Source organism: Nicotiana attenuata, unplaced genomic scaffold (assembly GCF_001879085.1).
Source record: "Nicotiana attenuata strain UT unplaced genomic scaffold, NIATTr2, whole genome shotgun sequence".
NCBI classification, from domain to species: domain Eukaryota; kingdom Viridiplantae; phylum Streptophyta; class Magnoliopsida; order Solanales; family Solanaceae; genus Nicotiana; species Nicotiana attenuata.
In genome coordinates, this window is record NW_017673132.1 from 70949 (window position 1) to 94102 (window position 23154).

The window sequence follows — 23154 nt, forward strand, 5'->3', positions numbered from 1 at the left end:
GGACAGCAACTGCACTGACATCAGTTGCTTAGTCTTGCGTCGCCCTTCCAAGGAATCTCAGTAAGGCGCCGCGTAACAGTTGTTATGATTGATAAAAAAAGATTTAAAATAAAGGAGTTAGGAGTTTATGAATTGTGGCTTGCCTAGCTTCTATGAGTAAGCGCCATCACGACCCCCGAGGGTGGGAAATCCGGATCGCGACAGAAGCTAAGCGAAACAACCTCGTACTAATAACTTTTATTTGCTTCTTCTCGATATGCAACGCGAAATAAATAAATCCAAAATGTTACTTAAAATATAGAAAAAGACCTTAGAATGAATTACTTTTAGTAATACATAAAGACTGAGAAGGAACAAAAAATGAATGATCCCTTTAAATCATGGCATGCGATTGGCTATACTAGTCTCTCTGCCTTCTTTCTTTATTTTTTCTTCTCATTTCTCAGTTCTGTAAGTTAGTCAATACCTTATTTTCCTTTCTCACTTCCCAAAGTTCTTCAATCTTCAACCATTATATGCTCACGGACATCAATCTCTTTTGTCTTAGAAGGCCTGGTAACAAAGAAACGCGTCTGCAGATTTAGGTGAGAAACTGATATTTACATTCCAATTTTCTTTTACAAATCAAATAATGACTATTGACTTGTGAAGCCCTTCTTTTACTGTATAATAGGTGGAATTTTCGTCTCTTTTCAATATTATATTTTTTCTTTCTGGTATAGCTTTCAGTAATTGCTATATCTCAATCTTCCGCAAGTGTTTGATGTTTTGGGTTCGATGGACTGATAATCAGAAGGAAGTCTTTGAGTTTGGTCAAACTTCATAGTCCGAGTTTATACTCCCTCCGGTTCACAATAAGTGACCAATTTGCTTTTTCATTTTGGTTCAAAATAAGTGTCCTTTTATGTAATCAAGAAAGAATTTAATCTTTTTTTTACAAAATAACCCCTATGTACATATCACTAAAAAATTTTCTTACCCCTCACATTAAATGTTTAATTAGGGGTAGTTTAGTCATAGTAGGTATTTTTGTATAGAATTTAGTATTTTCTTAATGGGCGTGCTAAGAGCAAATTGGTCACTTATTGTGAACCGGAGGGAGTATTTAAGTAATTCACTATATGTATATAAAATTTAACTTTAATTCTCATTTTGCTAATACCTGCTATTATTGTTCTAGAATTTAGAATCTATGCAACAACAACAACTAAAATCCCACTAGTGGGGTCTGGGGAGAGTAGAGTGTACGCAAACCTTACCCCTACCCCAAAAAGGGTAGAGAGGCTATATCCGGGAGACTCTCGGCTCAACAGGAGAGACAATAATATCAGAAAAGAAATAAGAGAAAAGGCATGTAACAACAAAAGATGCCAGAAAGAAAATAACAATAACGAATAAGTGAAAGGCAATAACACAAAACTATACAAAACAACAATGTGAAAACAACATAGACCGCTACAAACCTAAACAAAACTCTATCAGACTACCCGATACAAAGAGGGAAGAATTCTCGACTACCCCCTAGCCTACCACCCTAATGCTCGACCTCCACATGTTCCTATCAAGAGCCATGTCCTCAGAAATCTGAAGCCGCGCCATGTCCGGCCTGATCACCTCGCCCCAACACTTTTTAGGCCGCCCTCTGCCTCTTCTCGTATCTGCCTAAGTCAACCGTTCACACCTCATAACCGGTGCATCTAAGCTTCTCCTCCGCATGTGTCCAAACCATTTAAGTCACGCTTCCCGCATCTTGTCGTCCACGGGATCCACGCCCACCCTCCCGAATATCTTCATTCTGAATCTTATCCAGCCTAGTGTGCCCACACATCCATCTCAACATCCTCATTTCTACTACTTTCATCTTCTGGATATGTGAATTCTTGACTGGCCAACACTCAGCTCCAAACCAAAAGGGATTCGAAGTGGATGATGAGAACAACACATTCAATTCCCAAGAACATACTTTCAATTTTGGTGTACAAAAGTAAAAGACCGAATACATAAATAAACACTTGAAGTTGTCATTTTTTTTAATTTAGGCAGTTCTTTGGTAGGGTGTCTAAGAATAGTGCTGAATAAGGTGTATTAGTAATGCATGAGTTAGTAATGCAATCATTAGTTATGTAGAGATTATTTCTTATCCATTGTTTGGTGTAGTGTATTAAAAATTAAAATGCATTACATAATATTTAAGAAAATTAATTGCTTATAAAAATGCCCTCTATATTCTTTAGCTTTAAGGGACTTTAAGGACAAAATTGGCTTTAACCATGCTAATGCATGCATTAATAGCTTTGGTATTGCTAATACCGTGGTTTGCTATGTATTAGTTATACATAAGTTGTATAACTAATACTTGCATTAGTATTTAGTAATACAACAACAACAAAAAACCTTGTGTAATCCCATATAGGAGGGTCTGGGGGTAGAGTGTACGCAGACCTTACCCTACCTTGTGAAGGTACAGAGACTGTTTCCGATAGACCCCCGACTCAAGATAAAAGTAAAAGAAGCAGATACAACACGTAGTAACATCAACAAGATAAGGTGATAGGAAGATAGGGTGATGGAATAATCGAAGTGAAAGAATCAACATAAGGTAAAAGAAACCTACGAATATGAAGGTATGAAAATAAAAGATTAATACTAATGCTATCGACATGAAAATGAGACACTCCTGCCTAACAACTAACCTTTTACCTAACTTCCCTACCTCCACACCCTCCTATCATTGGTCATGTCCTCAGTAAGTTGAAGGTGCTTCATGTCATGCCTAATCACCTCCCCTAATACTTCTAGTCCTATCTCTATCTCTCCTCAGCCCCACCATGGCCAACCTCTCGCACCTCCTCTTCACATGCCCGTATCATCTCAGCCTAACTTCCCGCATCTTATCCGGTTATCCTCCACGGGAACCACCCCTACCCTGTCTTGGATAACTTCATTCCTGATCTTATCTGTATGCCAACACATCCATCTCAGCATCCTTATTTCTGCTACTTTCATCTGTTGTACATGAGCATTCTTGATTGGCAAACCCTCCGCACCATACAACATAGTTGGTCTAACCACTATTGTATAAAACTTAACTTTGAGTCTTGGTGGTACCTTCTTATCACACAAAACCCCAGAAGCGAGCCTCCATTTCATCCATCCCGCTTCGATCCGATGCGTGACATCCTCGTCTATCTCTTAATTACAAGAAATTATAGATCCGAGGTACTTGGAACTCCTTTTCTTGGGAATTACTTGTGAATCTAGCCGCACTTTCACTTCCTCTTCCTGAGTCACGCCGCCGAACTTATATTTCAAGTACTCTGTTTTAGCCCTGCTCAACTTGAAACCTTTTGACTTCAAGGTTCGTCTTCAAAGCTCCAGCCTCGCATTAACACTTGCATTAATAATACATAGGTTGACAAAGTGTACAAACAAGGGATTAGTAATACCAAAAGCTAATACATGCATTATTTTTTCTAATGCATCCTACCAAACGACCCCTTAGTGTTTATTGGAAAAATATGAAGTTTGGAAAAGTGATTTTCTTGCCGTTTCCTTCCTTTTTTTTTTTTGTTTAAATAATCATCATTTCCAATAAGCTTTTTCTTCTTATTCCAGATTCTAACTCATTTTCTCCTGCCTTCTTTGACCATCCAGATTTAAACTCTTCTTCTCCTCCTCAAATTCATATTTTCCTGCTTCTTCCTCCAGATACAAACCCCTTTCTTTTCTTTCTCAAACATTCTTTTATTGTTAAAAGATTGGAATCTTGACATGGGGTGCATTTTATTAAAATTAAAAAGCTTAAATGTGATTAGTATATTTGAATATTATGATGTTGCATCTAGATTTGGACGTTGGATATTTATTTAAAAAATACTTTCTCCTTCCCAATTTATGTGGTGGTGTTTCATTAAGCACGAAGTTTAAGATAAAAAGGAAAGACTTTTGAAATTTGTGGTTATATACAAGTTATAAAAAAATTGTATAGCTATAAATATAGGAATTTAGAGACCAGATTTGAGAGAATTTTCTGTGATTTTCTTTGAATTGATAATGAATCTGTACAGGGACTATGTATAAATACAAAAATATATCTAATAAAGAAAAGAGAAAAGAAAATGTATTTCCTATGTGTACTAATTACATTGGCTAAACAATAACAAACTTTTACTAACTTTTATTCCTTTCTCATGTGAAAATTTTCCATCGTGTGAGAAGCTTCTAGAATTTGGATTATTATTCAGTCTGCCTTGGCCAATCGGATGGTTCTGATTTGATCCATCAATAACTTTATCAACCGTTGTGATGGGAACATGTGGCTTCTCAACCTCCAAGCCTTTTAATTGTTTTTGTTTGATAACATTTGCCAAACACATCGAACTCTCCGAACTCTTTGACTCCTCTCTTTCCTCTTCGATTTGACAGTCTCATTTTGCTATCAAAGCTTGAGAGCTAAAATGATGAGATTGAGGTTGAATTCCATCATCCTCCCTCAAGTTGGAGGGATCGAAGTAACACCCAACTTGGCAAGTATTGATTTGTGCGAAGGGCCAAATAGAGTCTTGGTGATTAAATCAGCAAGCTGAGAGCGTGAAGGTACAAATGAAAGGGAGATCAGCCTTGAAACGAACTGCTATTGCACAAAATGACAATCGAGGTCAATGTGCTTAGTCCTTTTGTAAAAAAAACGAAGTTCCGGGCAATATGGATAACCGCCTTGTTATCGGAGTAGATGGGTACCGGAAACGACGGTGGAATAGACAGATCGGCAAAGAGACGAGTGAGCCAAGTGAGTTCTGCAACCAATCTCCTCATTGAGTAGTATTCAGCTTCGCAAAGGATAAAGAAACATATGCCTGTTTCTTTGATTTCCAAGAGACCGGAAAGCCACCCAGACTGATTAAGAAGCCACTAATGGAACGACAAGTGTCACAACAGATTGCCTAATCGGCATGGCAAAAAGCCAAAAGAGAAAAAGAGGGCTTTGCATTCAAAAACAAACTGTGCCCTGGATTAGCACGAAGATAGTAGAGGACCCTTAAGGTAGCTGTACAATGACCAAGACAGGGCCTTTGCATGTATTGGCTCAAAGTCAAAACAACAAAGGAAAAGCCAGGGCGTGTGTAAGTCAAGTAGTTGAGCTTTCCCACAAGTCTTCGATAAACCGTGGCATTAGCTATGATAAGAATGGACATTGGGCCTAACTCAACCCCAAAAGCTAGCTTGTGAGGTGAGGATTGCCCAAGCCATATAAGGAGACCAAGGACCTCAACTCCAACCGATGTGGGCCAAAGGGTATACTCAGATATTTGGACTCGATTACAGTGATACTTTCTCTCTCGTGGCTAAAATTACATCAGACCGCCTTTTTCTATCCATGGCTGCTGTTCGCCATTGGCCTCTCTATCAGTTGGACATTAAGAATGCTTTTCTTCACGGTGACCTTGAGGATGAGGTTTATATGGAGCAACCACCTGGTTTTGTTGCTCAGGGGGAGTCTAATAGCCTTGTATGTCGGTTACGCCGGTCCCTCTATGGTCTAAAACAGTCTCCTCGAGCCTAGTTTGGTAAGTTCAGCACAGTTATTCAGGAGTTTGTCATGACTCGTAGTGAAGCTGATCACTCTGTATTTTATCGACATTCTGCTTCAAATCTCTGTATTTATCTGGTCGTTTCTGTTGACGATATTGTTATTACCGGCAATGATCAGGATGGTATTAGTAAGTTGAAGCAACATCTCTTTAAGCACTTTCAGACTAAGGATCTGGGCAGATTAAAGTATTTTCTGGGTATTGAGGTCGCTCAGTCTAGCTCAGGTATTGTGATCTCACAACGGAAGTATGCCTTAGATATTCTTGAGGAGACAGGAATGACAGGGTGTAGACCTGTTGACACTCCGATGGATCCGAATTCTAAACTTCTGCCAGGACAGGGGGAGCCTCTTAGCGATCCTGCAAGATATAGGCGGTTGGTTGGTAAATTAAATTACCTCACAGTGACTAGACCTGACATTTCCTTTCCTGTGAGTGTTGTGAGTCAGTTTATGGATTCTCCCTGTGATAGTCATTGGGATGCAGTTGTCCGCATTCTTCGGTATATAAAATCAGCTCCAGGCAAAGGCTTATTGTTTGAAGATCGAGGCCATGAGCAGATCGTTGGATACTCAGATGCTGATTGGGCAGGATCACCTTCTGATAGACGTTCTACGTCTGGATATTGTGTCTTAGTAGGAGAAAATTTGGTGTCCTGGAAGAGCAAGAAACAGAATGTGGTTGCTCGGTCTAGTGCAGAAGCAGAATATCGAGCAATGGCTATGGCGACATGTGAGCTAATTTGGATCAAACAGTTGCTCGAGGAGTTGAAATTTGGTGAGATTAGTCAGATGAGATTTGTGTGTGATAACCAAGCTGCTCTTCATATTGCGTCAAATCCAGTATTCCATGAGAGAACTAAATACATTGAGATTGACTGTCACTTTGTTAGAGAAAAGATACTCTCGGGAGATATTTATACAAAGTTTGTGAAGTCGAATGATCAGCTTGCAGATATTTTCACCAAGTCCCTCATTGGTCCTCGTATTAACTACATATGTAACAAGCTCGGTACATATGATTTGTATGCACCAGCTTGAGGGGGAGTGTTAGAATAGTAGTGTAAATAGGAGTAAATAACCATAGTCCAATATGTATTAGGAGTAGGATATGTTATGCGTGTATATATAGGGCTCATTGTAGCATTGTCAATTAATCAATAATAGATTTTTCTCCCGTGCATTCTCACAAGCTAAAGGAGGTCTAGGATCAGCAGTCAGCTTGGAGGATGGATCAAGTGGAGAAGAAACGACGAAGATCCGAGCAATCAAACATAGTAAGTCCTCTGTGAATTTCCTTTGAGTAATGATGAGTAGCAAGGCAAGTATTGGTAAGATCAGTGAGGTATATGTTATTACAAACATAGTAGGCGTTTGGACATAAGAATTGTAAAATTTCAAAAAATGATGAAAAAAATTTCAAGTGAAAATGGTATTTGAAATTTAGAGTTGTGTTTGGACATAAATTTCAGTTTGGGTTGTTTTTGAAGTTTTGTGAGTGAAAATTTTGAAAAATAGCTTTTTGGAGTTTTTCAAATTTTCGAAATTTTCCAAAATGCGTCTTCAAGTGAAAATTTGAAATTTTATGAACAAACGCTGATTTCGGGAAAAAGTGATTTTTTTTTTGGAAAAAGGGAAAAAAAATTGTATGTCCAAACGGGCTCATAATCTTTCAAATGACTAGGCTTAGTGCCCAAGTTGGTTCTCTGCGATCTACTGAGGGCAACAGGTTGTGTGGAAGGTGAAGAAGGAAAGACATGATTAGGAAATAGAGAGGGAGATTGAGGAGTAGGAGGTGGTGCAGACTGTGTAGTCATGGGAGAATGTGTAGGTGTAGAATGATCAGACTGTGTAGATGGGGTTACAAAATGATCTTGAGGTAACTGGGGAGGGAAACAAAGGTGAAGAGGTAGAATTAAAGGTAAAAGGAAAGATGTCTTTTCATAGAATTTAACATCTCTCGAGGCAAACACCTTTTTGGTGGCCAAATCCAATAATTTATAGCCTTTTTCACCATCAGGGTAGCCTAGAAAGACGTAGGTCTTTGCTCTAGGTTCAAATTTATTCCTGTGTTGAGATAATGTGGAAGCATAGCACAAACACCCAAAAGATCTTAGAAAATGATAAGAAGGTGGCTCAGAAAATAGTAGTTCATAAGGAGTTGTGCCTTGAAGTACCCTAGATGGAAATCTATTGATGAGGAAACTACCAGTTAAAACACACTTTTCCCAATAGCAAATAGGAACTTTGGATTGAAACAATAGTGCCCTAGCAATCTCTAAAAGGTGCTTGTGCTTTCTCTGAACACCACCATTTTGTTGAGGTGTTACCACACATGATCTTTGATGCAAAATTCCTTGAGAGTTCAGAAATGCAGATTCTATTGTACCTTTCCCCAATTCTAAAGCATTATCTGATCTTATAGCTTTAACTTTGGAATTAAACTATCTTTCCACCATACTTAGAAACCATTTCAAAACTGAAAATGCATCGCTCTTAGTACTTAGCAAATAGGTCCAAGTTCCCCTATTAAAATCATCCACAATGGTGAGAAAATATATATAACCATTATAAATAGGAACTTTGAAAGGTCCCCATGTGTTAATATGTATTAAATAAAAAATGCCGTTAGTTCTGATTTGACTGACTAGGAAAGGTAACTTGGACTGTCTAGCTAAAGGACATACATCACAAGGACAAAGAGAGTTGGATAAATTTAACTTAAAAGAATTAACTGAAACTGAACTAGAATGACACTTTTTAGATTTAAGAACTACATCGGCTGAAGATTGACTATTAGGCTTGGTTGTATTAGGCTCCAAAAGATAAAGACCATTCTTAGCTTTACCAAAAACTTGAGGGCTCTTCATGAGAGGGCCCTACAAAATACACCCAAAAGAAGTGAATGCTAAGAGACATTTAAATCTCTGACAAAGTCTATGAACTGAAAGCAAATTATATTTGAAACAAGGAATATACACGACATTATTTAAAATAAGACCCAGAAAAAGAGAAACATTCCCTGTATGAGTGACTCTTACTTTTGAGGAATTAGGTAGTTTGACAAGTAGATGAGTAGAAAGTGGAAATAAGGACTGAAATGACTTAGAATTAAAGCACATATGCTTAGCTGCTCCTGAATCTATGATCCAGGAGCTGGAATTTGAGTTAGCTAAAGAATAACAAGAGACGGAGTTTGTAAGAAATATACCAGCTGTTGAGTTTGCATTAACTTCGGCAGGACTTGGTTCACTTGAATCTGGTTCAAGAAAGGGACCAACTGAGTGAACTGGTCTGAGGACAACTTCTGAGCAAATTGAGGACCCCCAGTGATATTATTGTTAGCTCCCTCTGTGTCATCCACAGTTGCAACAGAATTTCCCCTCACAGGACCTTGAAATTTCTGTCTTTGTGAATTTGAAGTTAGGTGGAAATCCTATAAGCCTATAGCAATTTTCAACTATGTGATTTGTCATCTTACAATAGGAGCACATCTGAGGATTCTTTTTTCCCTTTGTAAGAATTATTTCCTTTGTAAGCACTGATTCCACTTTTCTGCTGTGAGTTGATATGATTTCCTGAGGAACGTTGTGTAGTTTGGCTTCCTAACAGAAATGAAGAACCATCTCCTAAGAAATGTAAGTTGACATGTATCTCCCTTTGGTTCTCATCTTGCATCAAAAGGGAATAAGCATGATTAACTGTTGGTAAAGGGTTAATCATTAGAATATTGCTTCTTGTTGGTCCATAAGTTTCATTCAATCCCATAAGAAATTGAATTGAGCGTTTCATTTGCCTTAAACTGCAACATCGTTTGCTTTCCTCCACAATTGCAGTTACAAGAACAAAGCATACTAGTGTTAAGACTGTCCAGTTCATCCCATAACCCTTTCATTTTTGTGAAATAACCAGTTATATGAAGTGAACCCTGAAACAAATTTGCCAGCTCTTTCTGTGCGTGATACAGCCTGGCACCATTAGGCTGACCAAACCTATGCTCCAGATCTGTCCAAAGATCTTTAGCAGTCTTTGAGTAAAGGACACTGTCAGCAATTACTTTGGAAGAGGAGTTCAATAGCCAAGATATAACCATGTCGTTACTTCTGCTCTAGGTTTTCGAAATCAGTGGCAGTGAGAGTTGGGGGTGGACAGGATCCATCAATGAATCCCAACTTGTTTTTGGTTGAGAGAGATCAAAATGGATCTTCTCCATCCAGGATAGCCACGACCATCTAAAGGAGTGTTGACAAGAATCATTCCAGGAGCAAGGCATGAAGAAAATAGGAATGAGTTGTATTAATGGAAGCTCCAATTGTTCCCGAAGAAGCTTCACTAACATTTGAAGATGGTGACATGATGATGATGTGAAATGAGAATGAAGGCTTAAAATTGAAAAGAAAGAAGAGTTAGAGAATACTCTAATGCTCTGATACCATGTAGGAATTTAGAGACCAGATTTGAGAGAAATTTCTCTGATTTTCATTGAATTGATAATGAATCTATACATGGATTGTGTATAGATACAAAAATATATCTAATAAAGAAAAGAGAAAGGAAAAAGGTATTACCTATGTGTATTAATTATATTGTCCGAACAATAACAAACTTTAACTAACTTTTATTTCTTTCTCGTCTGAAAATTTTCCACCGTGTGAGAAGCTTCTAGAATTTGGATTATTATTCAGACTGCCTTGGATGCCAATCGGATGGTTCTCGGTAGATCCATCAATAACTCTATCAATTGGTGTGATGGGAATATGTGACTTCTCAACTTCCAAGCCTTTTAATTGTTTTTGCCTGAGAACATTTGCCAAACACATCGAACTCTTTGACTCCTCTCTTTCTTCTTCGATTTCACAGACTTGCTTTGCTTTCAAAGCTTGAGAGCTAAAATGGTGCGATTGAGGTCGAATTCCATCAATAAATTATCTTATTAAGGATAAAATAAAAAGTTTAAAGTTAAATTATTTCTAAATAAGAAATTATGACATTCTTAGACAAACTAAAAAGGAAAATATGGCACTTAGTACTGGAGTGTTAAATATAGAATTCAAAAGAATTACTCATAAATATTATGTGCACAAAATATTAGAGAAAATACTAACTTACACAGTGTTGGATAAATTATTTCTTTGATGAGCCTAAGGCTGTATGGTGGGCCGGGCCCGGCCTAAATGGGCTAAACGGGCCGGGCTAAACGGGCCTGGGCTTAGCGGTCCCGGGCTCTGGCGGTCCCGGGCTTCGCGGTCCCGGGCTTCGTGGGCTCAACGGGTAGGACCAGCCCGTGACGGGCCTAAGCCCATATGGTCCTGGGCTAAATGGGCCGGGCTCGTGGGCTTAGCGGGCCTAACGGGCTTTTTTTATTTCCGGGCTTTTTTTTTAATTTTTTTTATTTAAGGCAATTTCTTGTAAACCATATGTGTATGTATATATATAAATTGCTCTTATGCATGGCTATATAAATATATGTAGTATAATATAGAAATCTAATTATTAAAGTGTTTGACGAAAATGTAAAATAACAAATCAATAGTAAAACTAAATTGGCATGCATAATAAATTAATAACAAAATACAACATGAAGCATAAATACGTCTAATAATTTTAAAATAACACAAATTATTGAAAAATCTTAAAGACGAATTTGCGGATAAATACCCTCAACACAATACTTTATATGCCTCCTTAAAATGCCTGTGGTACACCCTGAACGAAAATTTAAGACTCTTCCACAGTTCTTGCACTTTAATATTTGGCCTTCTTCATTTTCTTCAAGCACTTCATAGTATTGCGAAACAAATAAGCGCACTCTTTCCGAACGAGGCATGATTTAACTTGAAAATTGAGATTGAGACTTGAAGTCTTAAAAATTGGAGATTGAGAGATTGAGAGAAATTTAGATTGAGAAATGAGTATTGAGTATTGAAATGAAGAAGAGGGAGGGGGGTACTTATAGTGTTAGAGAAGGTTAGTTTTGTAAATTGGAAAAACAAAACCGGCTATTTGTGCAATTAATATGACCGTTGGTGGTCATTGGGGGTGGGGCCCTCATTTTGAAAAATCTTGTTTTGTAGTATATATAGTACTACTTCTTCATGTAAATATAATATATATAGTATACTATATATTGTATGTTATGTATATATATTTCCTTATATAATTTGTTGTAGTATATATTGTATGTTATGCATATATATTCCCTTATATATTTTCTTGTAGTATATATTGTATGTTATGTATATATATTCCCTTATATAATTTGTTGTAGTATATATTGTATGTTATGTATATATATTATAGCTTATAAATAATTGCAAGTTAAAGACAAAAAAATATTGCGAAGAGATATTCAAGGGCATGTCTTATAATTTGTATTACCAAAATGGCATATCTTTCTTAGTCTTCTTCCCCCCAATGGAATGAGCACAACAAGGTGCTAATACCACCATTAAAAGGAAAAAAAAACTAAAGAAGATGTGCCAAAGTACAAGTTACACCATAATCTACATTGTATCTCTAACAAATCTCATAAATCCTTCAAGGTTCGGAGGAGGTTCCGTTAGTGGTGGCGGAAAAGAAGCTTGTTCATCACCGCTTCCGGGCGAAGCAGCATCCTCCGCAAGTTCCGCTATCATTTCTTCATAAGCTTCGTCTATCTCCGGTTGTGATTCTGCAAATCCATAGTTTCTTCTTTCCGGGCGGATCCAATCTTTGAATAGTACTGATTTTTCCAAGCTCTCCCTCATAGACGCTCTATGATCACCTATTTGAAGTCTTGCTTGACTGAAAGCGCTCTCTGATGCAACTGTTGAAGCTTGAATAGATAAAATATCCCGAGCCATCCTTGCAAGAACCGGAAAATGTTTTTCCCTTGCCTTCCACCATTCCAAAAGATCAAAGGTGCCGTCTGGATTCTCCTTTTCAAGTCCCTGCGACAAATAAACTTGAAGCTCATTTAGATGTGAAGTCTCATCAAAATTATCACCTTGAGAACCCCTAAACTCCGTCCAAGATTTAAGTGCTTTTAGGCCCGCAGCTCTTTTAGATGATTGTGAACTAGACGAAGTAGGGGTTGGAACATTTGGCCTAGCATGATCTAACGCAAGTTGATAAGCATTATAAATTGTTTGAGCATTTATTTTAATTGAGGCTTTTGCCTCTGCAAGTGTAGCAAATTCCTCAACTGAAAGATCTAAAGCCTTATAAATATTTGAGTCGCAAAAGTGAGACCTCCTAATTTCATTGTAGGATTTAACATTGCAGCAGGGAAAAAATATTTTTTAAACTTTTCTTTCATTGTATTTATAGCCAGTTTATAAATTTCCCCACCCTCCGAAAATTCAACAAGCAAATCATATAGTGCTGCAATATAAACTAAACAGTTTGAAATAGTAGGATAATATTGCCCAGAAAATGCATTTGTAACAATTTGAAAATGTTCTAAAAAATCTATAAGAATTTTAACATTCGTCGATTTGTAATGATTTCATCATCATCCTCACCACCAACACGAGCATTAAATGTTGCATTAATTGGGTTTCTATATTCATATGCAACTACTAAACTTTCGTACATATAATTCCATCTAGTTGGACAAGGTTTAGGAACCTTTCTTTCTCTAAGGCCAAATTCATCACATTTTTTAAAATACTCTCTAAGTCTACTTCTACGGTTTGAATAAAAAAGCCAATTAAGAGCCATTCTAACCTTTTCAATTTCTAAATTTAAAATTCTCATTCCCTCACCGACGATTAAATGGTAAATGTGACAAATACATCTCACATGGAAACAATTACTAAATGCAGGATTTAGTGTTGTTGTAAGTATGCCTATAGCACTAGTGTTACTAGAAGCATTATCCATAGAAATTGCCATTATTTTATCTCTAATGCAAAAATATCTACAAATATCTGCAACAGTGTTAACAATAAACTTACCTGTGTGACGTGAATTAATTATTCTATACGGAATAATGCGTTTTTGCATTATCCACTCCTCGTCTATCCAATGACTTGTAACAGTTAGATAATCACAGTCATTATTACTTCTACCAATATCAGTAGTAATAAAAATCCGATTAGTTATATGAGTAAATAAATACCGCAAATATTGTTCATATTCATGTTTATATTTATAAATATCGCTCTTAACTGTTGCGCGAGGCCAACCTTTATAAGTAGGATTAAAAACTTTTCTAATATAATGCACAAAATTAGGGTTAGAAGGAAAAGTATATGGTAAGCACATAATGGTAACCATCTTTGCTAATTCTTCACGATCTTTATTAGGATCGTAATATAAAATACCACCGGTCACAGTGTTAATTCCTGGTTGAACTAGATTTGAACCTGTACTAGGGTTAACCGCAGTATCTACACTTGTCCCCTCTTGCTGCGCTTTCATTTGTAAATATTTAACTTTATCTCTAGGGGGTGTTTGTATGTGCCTAGCCAAACTACCCGTACCGCCAAACATTTTTTTCAAAGAAAATGCCATATTAATTACAATTATGCAAACTAAACACACAAAAATATATTTTTAAAACTTAAGAGTTGGAACGAGTTTACCGAATTGCCGAACAACTTCTTGAAAATTGAAAATCGTTGAAGACTTGAAGACTTGAATACTTCAATTCACCAACTTCACAATTTTTCACGAAATTGCAATAATAAAAGAAGCAATTATAGAAGAGAAATTAGATATAGATTGAGAGAAATTGAGAGAGATTGAGATAGATTGATGAATCGGTGAGTAAAAATGAAAGAATGAGGGGGTATTTATAGTTGAGAATTGGAAAAAAGTGTAATTATATAAAGTTTGGGGTTAAAATAAAGTTTGGGGGCCAAATAGCTATTTTTTAAAGTTCCAAACGGTTGAAAATTAAAGGCCAACGGCTAGATTTTAAAATCTGACCGTTGGTCTTTTTAATAAAAAAAAATTTTTTTTTTTAGAAAAGAGCCGCTGGAGCCCGTTTGGACCGTTAGGCCCGGTTGGACCGGCCCAGGACCGCCTGCCGGTCCCGGGCTTAGCGGTCCCGGTCTTGTGGGCCTCATGCAAGGGACCAGCCCGCCACGGGCTTTCTACACCATCAGGGACCGGCCCACCAGGACCGGCCCGCCGGGACCGTTTAGCCCAGATGAGCCACACTCGTAAAAGCTAGCGGTGGTGGTCAACGATAATAGTTGGTTGGTTGCTGGTGGTTAACAGTACTGTTTGTATGGAGGAGGTTGGTAGTAGTTTGCAGTGTTAGCCAATGGTGGTTATGTGATGATAGCCCAAAAGCGAAAGGTGTGGGCGGTGGCCAGTGGTGGTGGTGGTTGTATGGAGGAGGTCGGCAGTGGTAGTTGTATAGTGGTAGCCAATGGTGGTTCTGCGATCGTAGCCCAGACGTGATGGATGTGGTGATTGGCAATGGTGGTGATTAGTGGTGAGGATTATCGTCTGGTGATTATGCGTTGGAGGTAGGTGGTAGATACAATTTTGTTGTGGTGACAAGTGGTAAACTGCTAGGCGTGCTGGTGGTTGTGTGGAAGCTGATGGTGGAGATAGTTGGTGGTTGTGTAGTGGTGCCGTCGGTGATAGAGGTGGTTGGTGGTAATGCCTGACGGTTGTAAAGGAAGCTGGTGGTGACTGGTTGTGGGGGGCGGCTGGCGGTGGAGGTGATTCTTAATAATAGTAGAACTCTATACATGATTTGAATGATTCAAACATATTAAGAGCTAATAAGTGATTGTGAAGAAAAGAAGTAATTGGACTTATCTTTTAGACTGACATATGAATGATTCGGATTTAGAACTCCATTAAGTGTAAAATTAGGAATGTAATCAATTATGAACTTAATTTTTATTTGTTTGCCCAATGTTGATGAATGGTTATATTTTGTTATCCAAGATCTGAAAGTATGATATCTTGCTGGTATAGGGAAGCCGCTATATATGTTGACTAACGTTGGGAAGTTGTTGGAGCACCGAGGGAAAAGAGTTACTGAGTTCAAGCTATAAAGATCCAATTTCAAGCTTCTCTGATCATCAAGAATCTTCAGTCTCAAACTTGGAGGTACATTTATCTTTTGCTTGCACTATTTGCAGCTTTAATTTCTCATTTGTGATTGCATACTGAAATCGGTGCCTCATTTTTTTTTTGCTGTCTGTCGTAACTTTTTCTCATCATATATCTGCATAGATCTACTGGAAAATCATATTGGAGGAAATGAATATTTCTTGTAAGTCATGAATGTATTTTGCGTGAAACTCCATATTGCATCCTAGTGGCAGCGGCTTTCCGGGCACATTTCAATCATGCAAAGAACAAGAACTAATGAAGTGTGGTTTTCTTTGTTGACATATAATTTTTTTTTCTTCTCTTTGCTGACGGTTCTTTTTTTATTGGTCTCTGGGTAAGTTTAAGTGTCAAGTTAAAGTGCCTAGTTGGTCACTGACTCACTGGGTAGGTTTCAGTGTCAAAATGGAAGTTGGTGCCAAGTTTGAGTGTCTGTCTATAGTAGAAATGGTCAAAAAATTTAATTGGATGTCCCTTTTAGAGGCTGGTGCTTAAAGTTTGTCCTTGTTTTTATACGTTCTGCAAATATAGACGTAAGGACATACTTCTTCATCCTTCTCCTCCTTCTCCTTGTTTGTGCTCTCCATTCATATACCTTTTTGATATCATATTTTCCAACAAGTTTCCAGAGAGCCTAATCTTAAAGGAATTACTTTTGTAATCTCGCAGATAACGGAGTTGATTCTGCAAATTCTGTAGCCATTTTCAAATAAAAGGTACCAGTGAGGGGTATAAATAACTTCCTTCCTGATTCAAAACTTTTGCAAGATAGTGTAATAAACTGGGAACAATTGGGAAAAAAGGCATGTTTGCCAAAGTTTTCCATGCAACAAATCTTTGCCATTAGCGAAATATTGTTGAATTCGAAGAAATCATGGCAACCATAACCAAGATTTTCACTGTCATGGAATACGTAGAGCATGAACAATACTGACAAGATTCGCCAATTCAGTAAGACTTCTAAGCTTTTAACAAGATAAGTAGCAAGAAAATGTATCAAGACTTGCCAGTATAGCAAAACTTTTAAATTGAACAACACAAGCAACTCTATTAATCCAACAAGATTCTTGAACAGTTTAAGAATATAGATAGAATGAAAATAATACCAACTCTTACCAGTCCGGAAAAATTTGTGAACAATTGAACAACACATGCAAGTTTTGTCGATCCGGCAAAACTTGTGAACAATCTGTACCAAAGTTATGCCCCAACCCGCATAACTTGTTATCAGGACAAATTTTGTCAATCCGACAAGACTTGTGTGCCAAAGTTATGCCTCGATGCTATTTTTGCACAAATTTCTTATATGGGGGTAAAATATAAACAACAGTGAGGAATGATCCTATTGTGCAAATCACCCTAGAATGATGATATTCCAACTTCTATATCCACAGACTGCATAAATGGGCAGCCCATTGTATTTTGTGTCAACCAGTTTTGTATCTTTTACTGTTTCATTAACCATTTTGGGTGATGCAGCCTTGATTTAACATGCTAACTTTCTGCTGCGATTGAATAGATTGATTTAGAAATCCAAGTATCGTGTTTTCTGCAGAATAAATTTCAATTGATAATATGATTTCTTGCGAAGTATTCAGACAAAGACACCCCACCCGCCCACGCACGTCTTTGCAAGTTGGTAGACTTTTTTGTTTAATGGATTACTTAACTTCTGAAGCTAACTCTACTTCTTTCCTTTGGATTTCCAGTTGAGAAACAATCTCAAAAACAAAAGAAATTGCTGAAAAAATATGTCATCTGTTGCCACTGATATTCATGATTCTCTACTCGCTCTCCAAAGGATTGAAAATAAGCGTGAGTTGACAGCTTCCCAAAGGGATCGGATTAAGGCCATTAAAACAGAACTATGGTTTCTGAAAACATTTCTTGACTGGAAGAGAAAGCAGAATCGAAAGAAGCTTATGGCCCTGCAAAAACATATCAAACCATTGATGAAAAGTATTGGAGATGATCTGCACAACCTCTTTGAGAGCATATGGCGTAGAAAAGACGAGCCTGATCAACTTGACACCATAACCTCTGATGTGCTACAAAAGATTCGGTTTTCCAAGCCAGATATCAGAGGTTATTATTCGTATCCAGAAATTCCAAGTGCTAGTCCTCTCACCCACGAACTTGTGGTGGAATTCATAAACAATGTTGTACGGAATCTTTGGGATCTGCTGATTGCTCGACTTGGCGAGCTGCTTGCTGTGCCTGATGATTCAGAGACCATATATTTTCAAGTCAAGGATCAAATGAAACTGGTTGCATATGAGTTGACAGTACTTAAGAAGTTTGTTTGTTTTCTGGGAACAATATATAGCCCAGAACTCGAAAGCTGCTGGAAAGCTTTCCTCTCTCATGCTGAAGTTGTGGCAACCAACACTGCAACTGTTTGCTTCTTCTATTTGCCTGATTCCAACGAGGACAAATCCGTGGCTCTTGAAATTGCTAATTCGCTTATTGATTTGCTGCAGAAAAGGATTGAGCCTACTGAGCCACGGGTCCGCGATATCTACGCTGACGTCCTGCTAAACATAAGATTATCAGGCAGTCGTACCATGTTATTGACAACACTTTTTTCTTTGGCCAAGGACCAAACCGAAACCCTTCCGGATCAGCTTAAGTCATCGAGAATTATTCTCAATGAATTGTCATTGATTAACAGCATTCAGGATGAGATGAGGAACCGTTTCTTCACACGACTTGAGAATGTGGCCGTCAATGCTGGACTTGTCGTTTATTCATTGTATGACAGCAGCAAGGACAAGGAACATCAGAACCAAGAACTGATTGTTTTAGCTGACACAGTTCAGCTTGTCAAGACACAGGTGAACCGTGATATCCGGGAGTGGGTACAATCCCATTTGCCTAAAAACGATTCATTAGGCTCTATCAATTTCCTGCTGGACAGCTTAAAGGCACTCATTTTGTTTCCCTGCTGATTCACTTGCTTCGGTGAAGAACCAACTCGAACTGGTCCATGAGGAGCTTGAATTTCTCCAACCTTTACTCAAGGGTGCAGCAGAACAAAGCAATAATAAGTATGATGAAATTCAAGATATAGCTGCAAGAGTCATTGATAATGCACATGAGTTGGAGGATACAATAGATTCTTTGGAAGTTAGAGATATTCCTCTGTCGTATCTTAAAATATGGCTCTCAGTGATGACAGAGAAGATTAAGATTGTTAAGACAGAGTTGCCTAAGCCCGAGAAGAAGGAAATAACAATAATTTCCCCTGCAACCAATGACGAAGAACCTGTGGGCTTTAAGGATGTGAAGGAAACCATTAGAGGCCAACTAGTTGGAGGACCACGCCAGCTAGACATTATCTCCATAGTTGGTATGCCTGGATTAGGAAAAACGACCTTGGCCAGAAGTTTTATGAATGATCAGTCAATTGTCTCCCATTTCAATTTCCGAGGTGAGTGTCGTGTTTCTCAGGTATACACACGTAAAGACTTGCTACTTTCCATATTGAGTGATGCTACTCATGAGCCTATTGATCTTAGTAAAGAAGGTGAAAGTGAATTAGCTTCTAGGCTAAAACAAACATTAATGAGAAGAAGATATCTTTTGATTATTGACGATGTGTGGGAGAAAGATGCATGGAATGATCTAAGATTGTGCTTTCCTGATGATAACGGTAGTAGAATCATTCTGACCACCAGACTGTGGGAAGTTTCTCTTTACGCTGCACGTTACACTGATCCCCATGATCTACGTTTGTTTAATAATGATGAAAGTTGGTCCTTATTGCAAAGAAAGGTGTTTGGGGAAGAAAATTGCCCTGAAGAGCTAAAGCAAGTTGGGCAAGAAATAGCAAAAAAGTGTAAAGGGCTACCTCTTTCGGTTGTTTTAGTGGCTGGTCTCCTTGCAAGGATGGGTAAGGAAGAACAATGTTGGAAGCAAGTTTAGGTGCACAAATCCAGGATGGCACAAAGGATTTAGTACAACTAAGTTACTACAATTTACCTAATAAGCTGAAATCATGCCTCTTATATTTCGGAGCATTTTTAGAGGATAGGGAAATTTTAGTCTCAAAACTAACAAGGTTATGGATTGCCGAGGATTTCATTGAAGATGACGACGACAAGGATTTGGAGGACATTGCAGAAGATTACTTCGAGGATCTTATCAGAAGAAACTTGGTCATTGTTACTAAGAAGAGATCCATTGGAAAGATCAAGGCATGTCGTGTACATGACCTAGTGCTCGACTTCTGTAAGGAAAAAGCTGTGGAAGAAAACTTCCTTTTGTGGCTAAAAAGGTATTTAACTCTCTATTGTTCTCTAATTATTTGGTTAAATGCAGACTTTTGCACTTGCTTCTTATCCTACTTAATTTTCCAATTTTCAGAGATGATGATGATGATCCTCCACGCTTTTACTCTAAAAAGGCAAAGCAACAAGGCTTATCATCTAACTCTGATCGGGATAGGATAGCTAGGTGGAGCGCATCATGCTCGTATGCTTGGTCGATTTTATTCAGGGAGGTCAGTGAGAATAGATTTTCTGTCATGAAAAATGCATCAGACTTATTTGGTAGCTTCAAGTTTCTTAGGGTATTGGATTTGGAGTTTGTTGTTGTGGATTCTTTCCCGACAGAACTTAGAAATCTAAGATACTTTGCTGTTCGAACTGCTAAGAATTCTATCCCATCATCTATAAACAATCTTCGGAATCTAGAAACATTTCAAGTCAAAGGAATGAAGGAAGCGGTGTCACTGCCAGAAACTTTCTGGAAGTTGGATTGAGACATGTACACATTGATATAGCTATGTTCGAAAATGCAATGAAATTCCTTGACAAGGGCCCCTCAAAATTGGAAAATTTGGCGACGCTTTCCTCGCCATATATTTCTAGTGCAGAAGATATGGAGAGGATAGTGAGCAAAACACCCAATCTTCGAAAGTTAAGATGTATATTTGACAAATCATGGGGTCGTGGAAAGAACGGAAGTCGATTCCCTGTCTTAGACTCTTTACAACAACTTGAAACACTAAAGGTGCTCTTCTTCAGTATTCCGAAAATGATTCCGACTGGATTAAACTTCCCGTTGAGTCTTAAGAAGTTGTCATTGTGCAATTTTCCTCTGGAACTTGCTGGAAGTTTGACCATTGCACAACTTCCCAGCCTTTATGTACTTAAACTGCAACAAGTTGATTTTGAAAGGAATGAATGGGAAGTGAGAGATGATGAGTTCCCTCAGCTCAAATTCTTGAAACTTGAAAATCTCAATCTCTCGAAATGGAGAGCATCTGATGAAGCCTTTTCTCCCCTGGAGCGGTTGGTTTTGCATAGATGTTCATATCTTCGCGAAATCCCTTCTCGATTTGGCGACATGGATTATTTACAACACATTGAGATAAAGTCATGCAACCAATCTGTTGTCGACTCAGCCATGGAAATCAGAGAAACACAAGTGGAAATGTTGCAGAGATGTGGTTTCAAAGTCTTTATCCAGCAGTAGGCTGGATAAAGACTTATACAACACACTACCCTCCCCAGACCCCACTTATGGGATTACAGTGGATTTGTTGTTGTTGTTGTATCCAGCAGTAGAATAACGAATGTGTCTGCAAGCTTGCAACCTTCGATTCGTTTCCAGTCTGACTCACAGGTACAATCTTAAGCTAATGATGCTATTTTTTTCACCCATGATATAACTTCCGTTGGTTCACTAGCTTATATATAATTTAGCTTAGTACCTTAGTTGTCTGTCTTTGAAAACTTTCTGAAGTAAAATTCTTTATATATTCAGTAAAATGTTTGTCTTAATGGCCCGAAGTGTGCCCCAGAAACGAATTGATGTTAGCATCTTGAAGCAATAAATTCTTGCTGATGATGGCAATAAGGATGATCTCTTTTGATATTGATCGATTTCGATAGACATCATCTTTTTATATTTTTTTTGAATGACTTTATCTGTTGGTTAAATAAATTTTTGGTGCTCTTGCAGCTAATATTGGATTGTTCATTGTTGTGAGGTGCCAGTTGCTGCTATTAGTCGTTGGACCGATGATTGGTGTTGTAGCATTTCTGCTTTGTTGTGCTGTTTTGTACTCCGTTTGTACATCTATCCCATGTTGGCATTCTGTAGTCTTATGGATTTTCTCAAATTGGTTGTTTCTATTTTCATTTAATGCTTGTATTAATATGATTTTGATTTGTATCTCATGGTATGTCATGACTTCTTTGTACACAAATATGGTGTTCTTTCCCTTATAACGTTTTGGATCGCTACTGAGTTATTGATTTGACATGAATCTCAAGGTATTTTTATTAATATATTTATTAGTTGGGTCTAAATATAAATGCACTTCCTCTAGCTCGTAAAGAGTTGAGAAGAAGGCAAGCCTCACGTCGTCGTCGCTCAGCTGGCTTCGGCTCGAATGTCAAATCATCTGATTGATTGATTTCTTGGACCAACAAATGTTAGTTTATTTTGTTAATATAGTATTTATTAGTAGTTGCTGACTCTTCGTTTTAACTCAACCTGTCACTTTGAGCTCACTGTGTTCAAAGTACCATTATACCAGTGATGTTAATCCATTCTATTTCCAGAGGAATTAATATTAAACCTCGAGTACTAGGAGGGAGTAAGAATAAAAGTTTTTGTCAAGGGGTCATTACTAGCCTTTGTTTTTCTGCTGATAAGGCCGTTTTCTTGCGATGGTTAATGTCGTTCATGGATTGAAAGTGATTTTTTGGGTTTTTTCTTCTATTGTTATGTCTATGTCGGCAACTGTTAGACCTCCGCCACTTTGAGCTCGACTTGACAACAAGAGTGTTGTCATGAGGCAGCAAGAGTGTTGCAAGGCAGGTGCACGAGTAGCACCAAGTCAAAAAGGGAAACGGGCAAGTGATGGCCAAGGCTTTGACGGAGGCGAGGTAGCTTGGCAAGGGCTTGACAATGAGTTGCTGGCTAAGAGTGACACTTGATCATGGCAAAGGCATCAAGGCATGAGGCAGTGATGCCAAGGCAAGGCGGAAACGAAGTGGCAAAGGCAAGCCAAAGTGCGGGAAGGCACTGTGCGGGCAGACTTGTCATGACATTGAGCTGAGGCAAACGGGCCAAGTTCGTGGGCGATGGCATGGGCAAATTGTGGCACAATGCAGCTAGATACAATGGCATTGGCGCTTGGTCCAAGCCAAGGCACGAAAATGGGCACCAAGCTTCAGATTGACTAAGTCAAAGGCGGTTATGGCACATGCTGTGCACATGGGCAGCAGTTGGCGTTGTCCTAAAAGCTGTCAGGAGTGTTAGCACGTTTTGGGGCCATGATCCCACTATTCTTTAGCATGATTTACATGATCCTAGTAGTTGGGGTTGTCAACTACACTAGGCTAAAGTAGTGGGCTGAGTGGGCAAGTGTTTAAGCTAAAAAATGGGCAACTATTGTAAGAAATGGGGTTAGTTCATGTTTTATAAATGGACAGCACCCTTTCCTTTTGGAGGATGAGTGAAAAACGTGTAAGAGTGCATAATTGAGTTAG

At 38.2% G+C, this 23154-nt stretch overlaps 2 protein-coding genes across 4 annotated transcripts; both read left to right on the forward strand.

The window, feature by feature from the left end:
* The first annotated feature begins 343 nt into the window (after positions 1-343).
* On the forward strand, positions 344-21945 carry LOC109215530 (putative late blight resistance protein homolog R1A-4). 3 transcript variants are annotated; one of them, XM_019379609.1, is made up of 6 exons: positions 344-584; positions 6784-6867; positions 15512-15646; positions 17359-19925; positions 20015-21277; positions 21617-21945. In XM_019379609.1, exon 4 carries the CDS (start codon positions 17401-17403, stop codon positions 18595-18597), a length of 1197 nt encoding a protein of 398 aa, XP_019235154.1. In that variant the 5' UTR covers positions 344-584; positions 6784-6867; positions 15512-15646; positions 17359-17400; the 3' UTR covers positions 18598-19925; positions 20015-21277; positions 21617-21945. The 3 variants fall into 3 exon arrangements, with proteins under 3 accessions (XP_019235154.1, XP_019235153.1, XP_019235152.1); XM_019379608.1 differs by lacking the exon at positions 6784-6867 and adding an exon at positions 16319-16365; XM_019379607.1 differs by lacking the exon at positions 6784-6867.
* LOC109215528 (putative late blight resistance protein homolog R1B-16) lies at positions 18821-20411 on the forward strand. Its single transcript, XM_019379604.1, has 3 exons — positions 18821-19541; positions 19676-19925; positions 20015-20411. Exons 1-3 carry the CDS (start codon positions 18821-18823, stop codon positions 20409-20411), a joined length of 1368 nt encoding a protein of 455 aa, XP_019235149.1.
* Positions 21946-23154: the final 1209 nt, after the last annotated feature.

Coding starts and splice junctions, on each gene's coding strand:
- LOC109215528 (XM_019379604.1), top strand. CDS start 18,821: ATGACAGAGAAGATTAAGATTGTTAAGACAGAGTTGCCTAAGCCCGAG. Junction 19,542..19,675: donor TGGTCTCCTTGCAAGGATGG/GTAAGGAAGAAC, acceptor GAGCATTTTTAG/AGGATAGGGAAATTTTAGTC. Junction 19,926..20,014: donor TTCCTTTTGTGGCTAAAAAG/GTATTTAACTCT, acceptor TCCAATTTTCAG/AGATGATGATGATGATCCTC.
- LOC109215530 (XM_019379609.1), top strand. CDS start 17,401: ATGTCATCTGTTGCCACTGATATTCATGATTCTCTACTCGCTCTCCAA.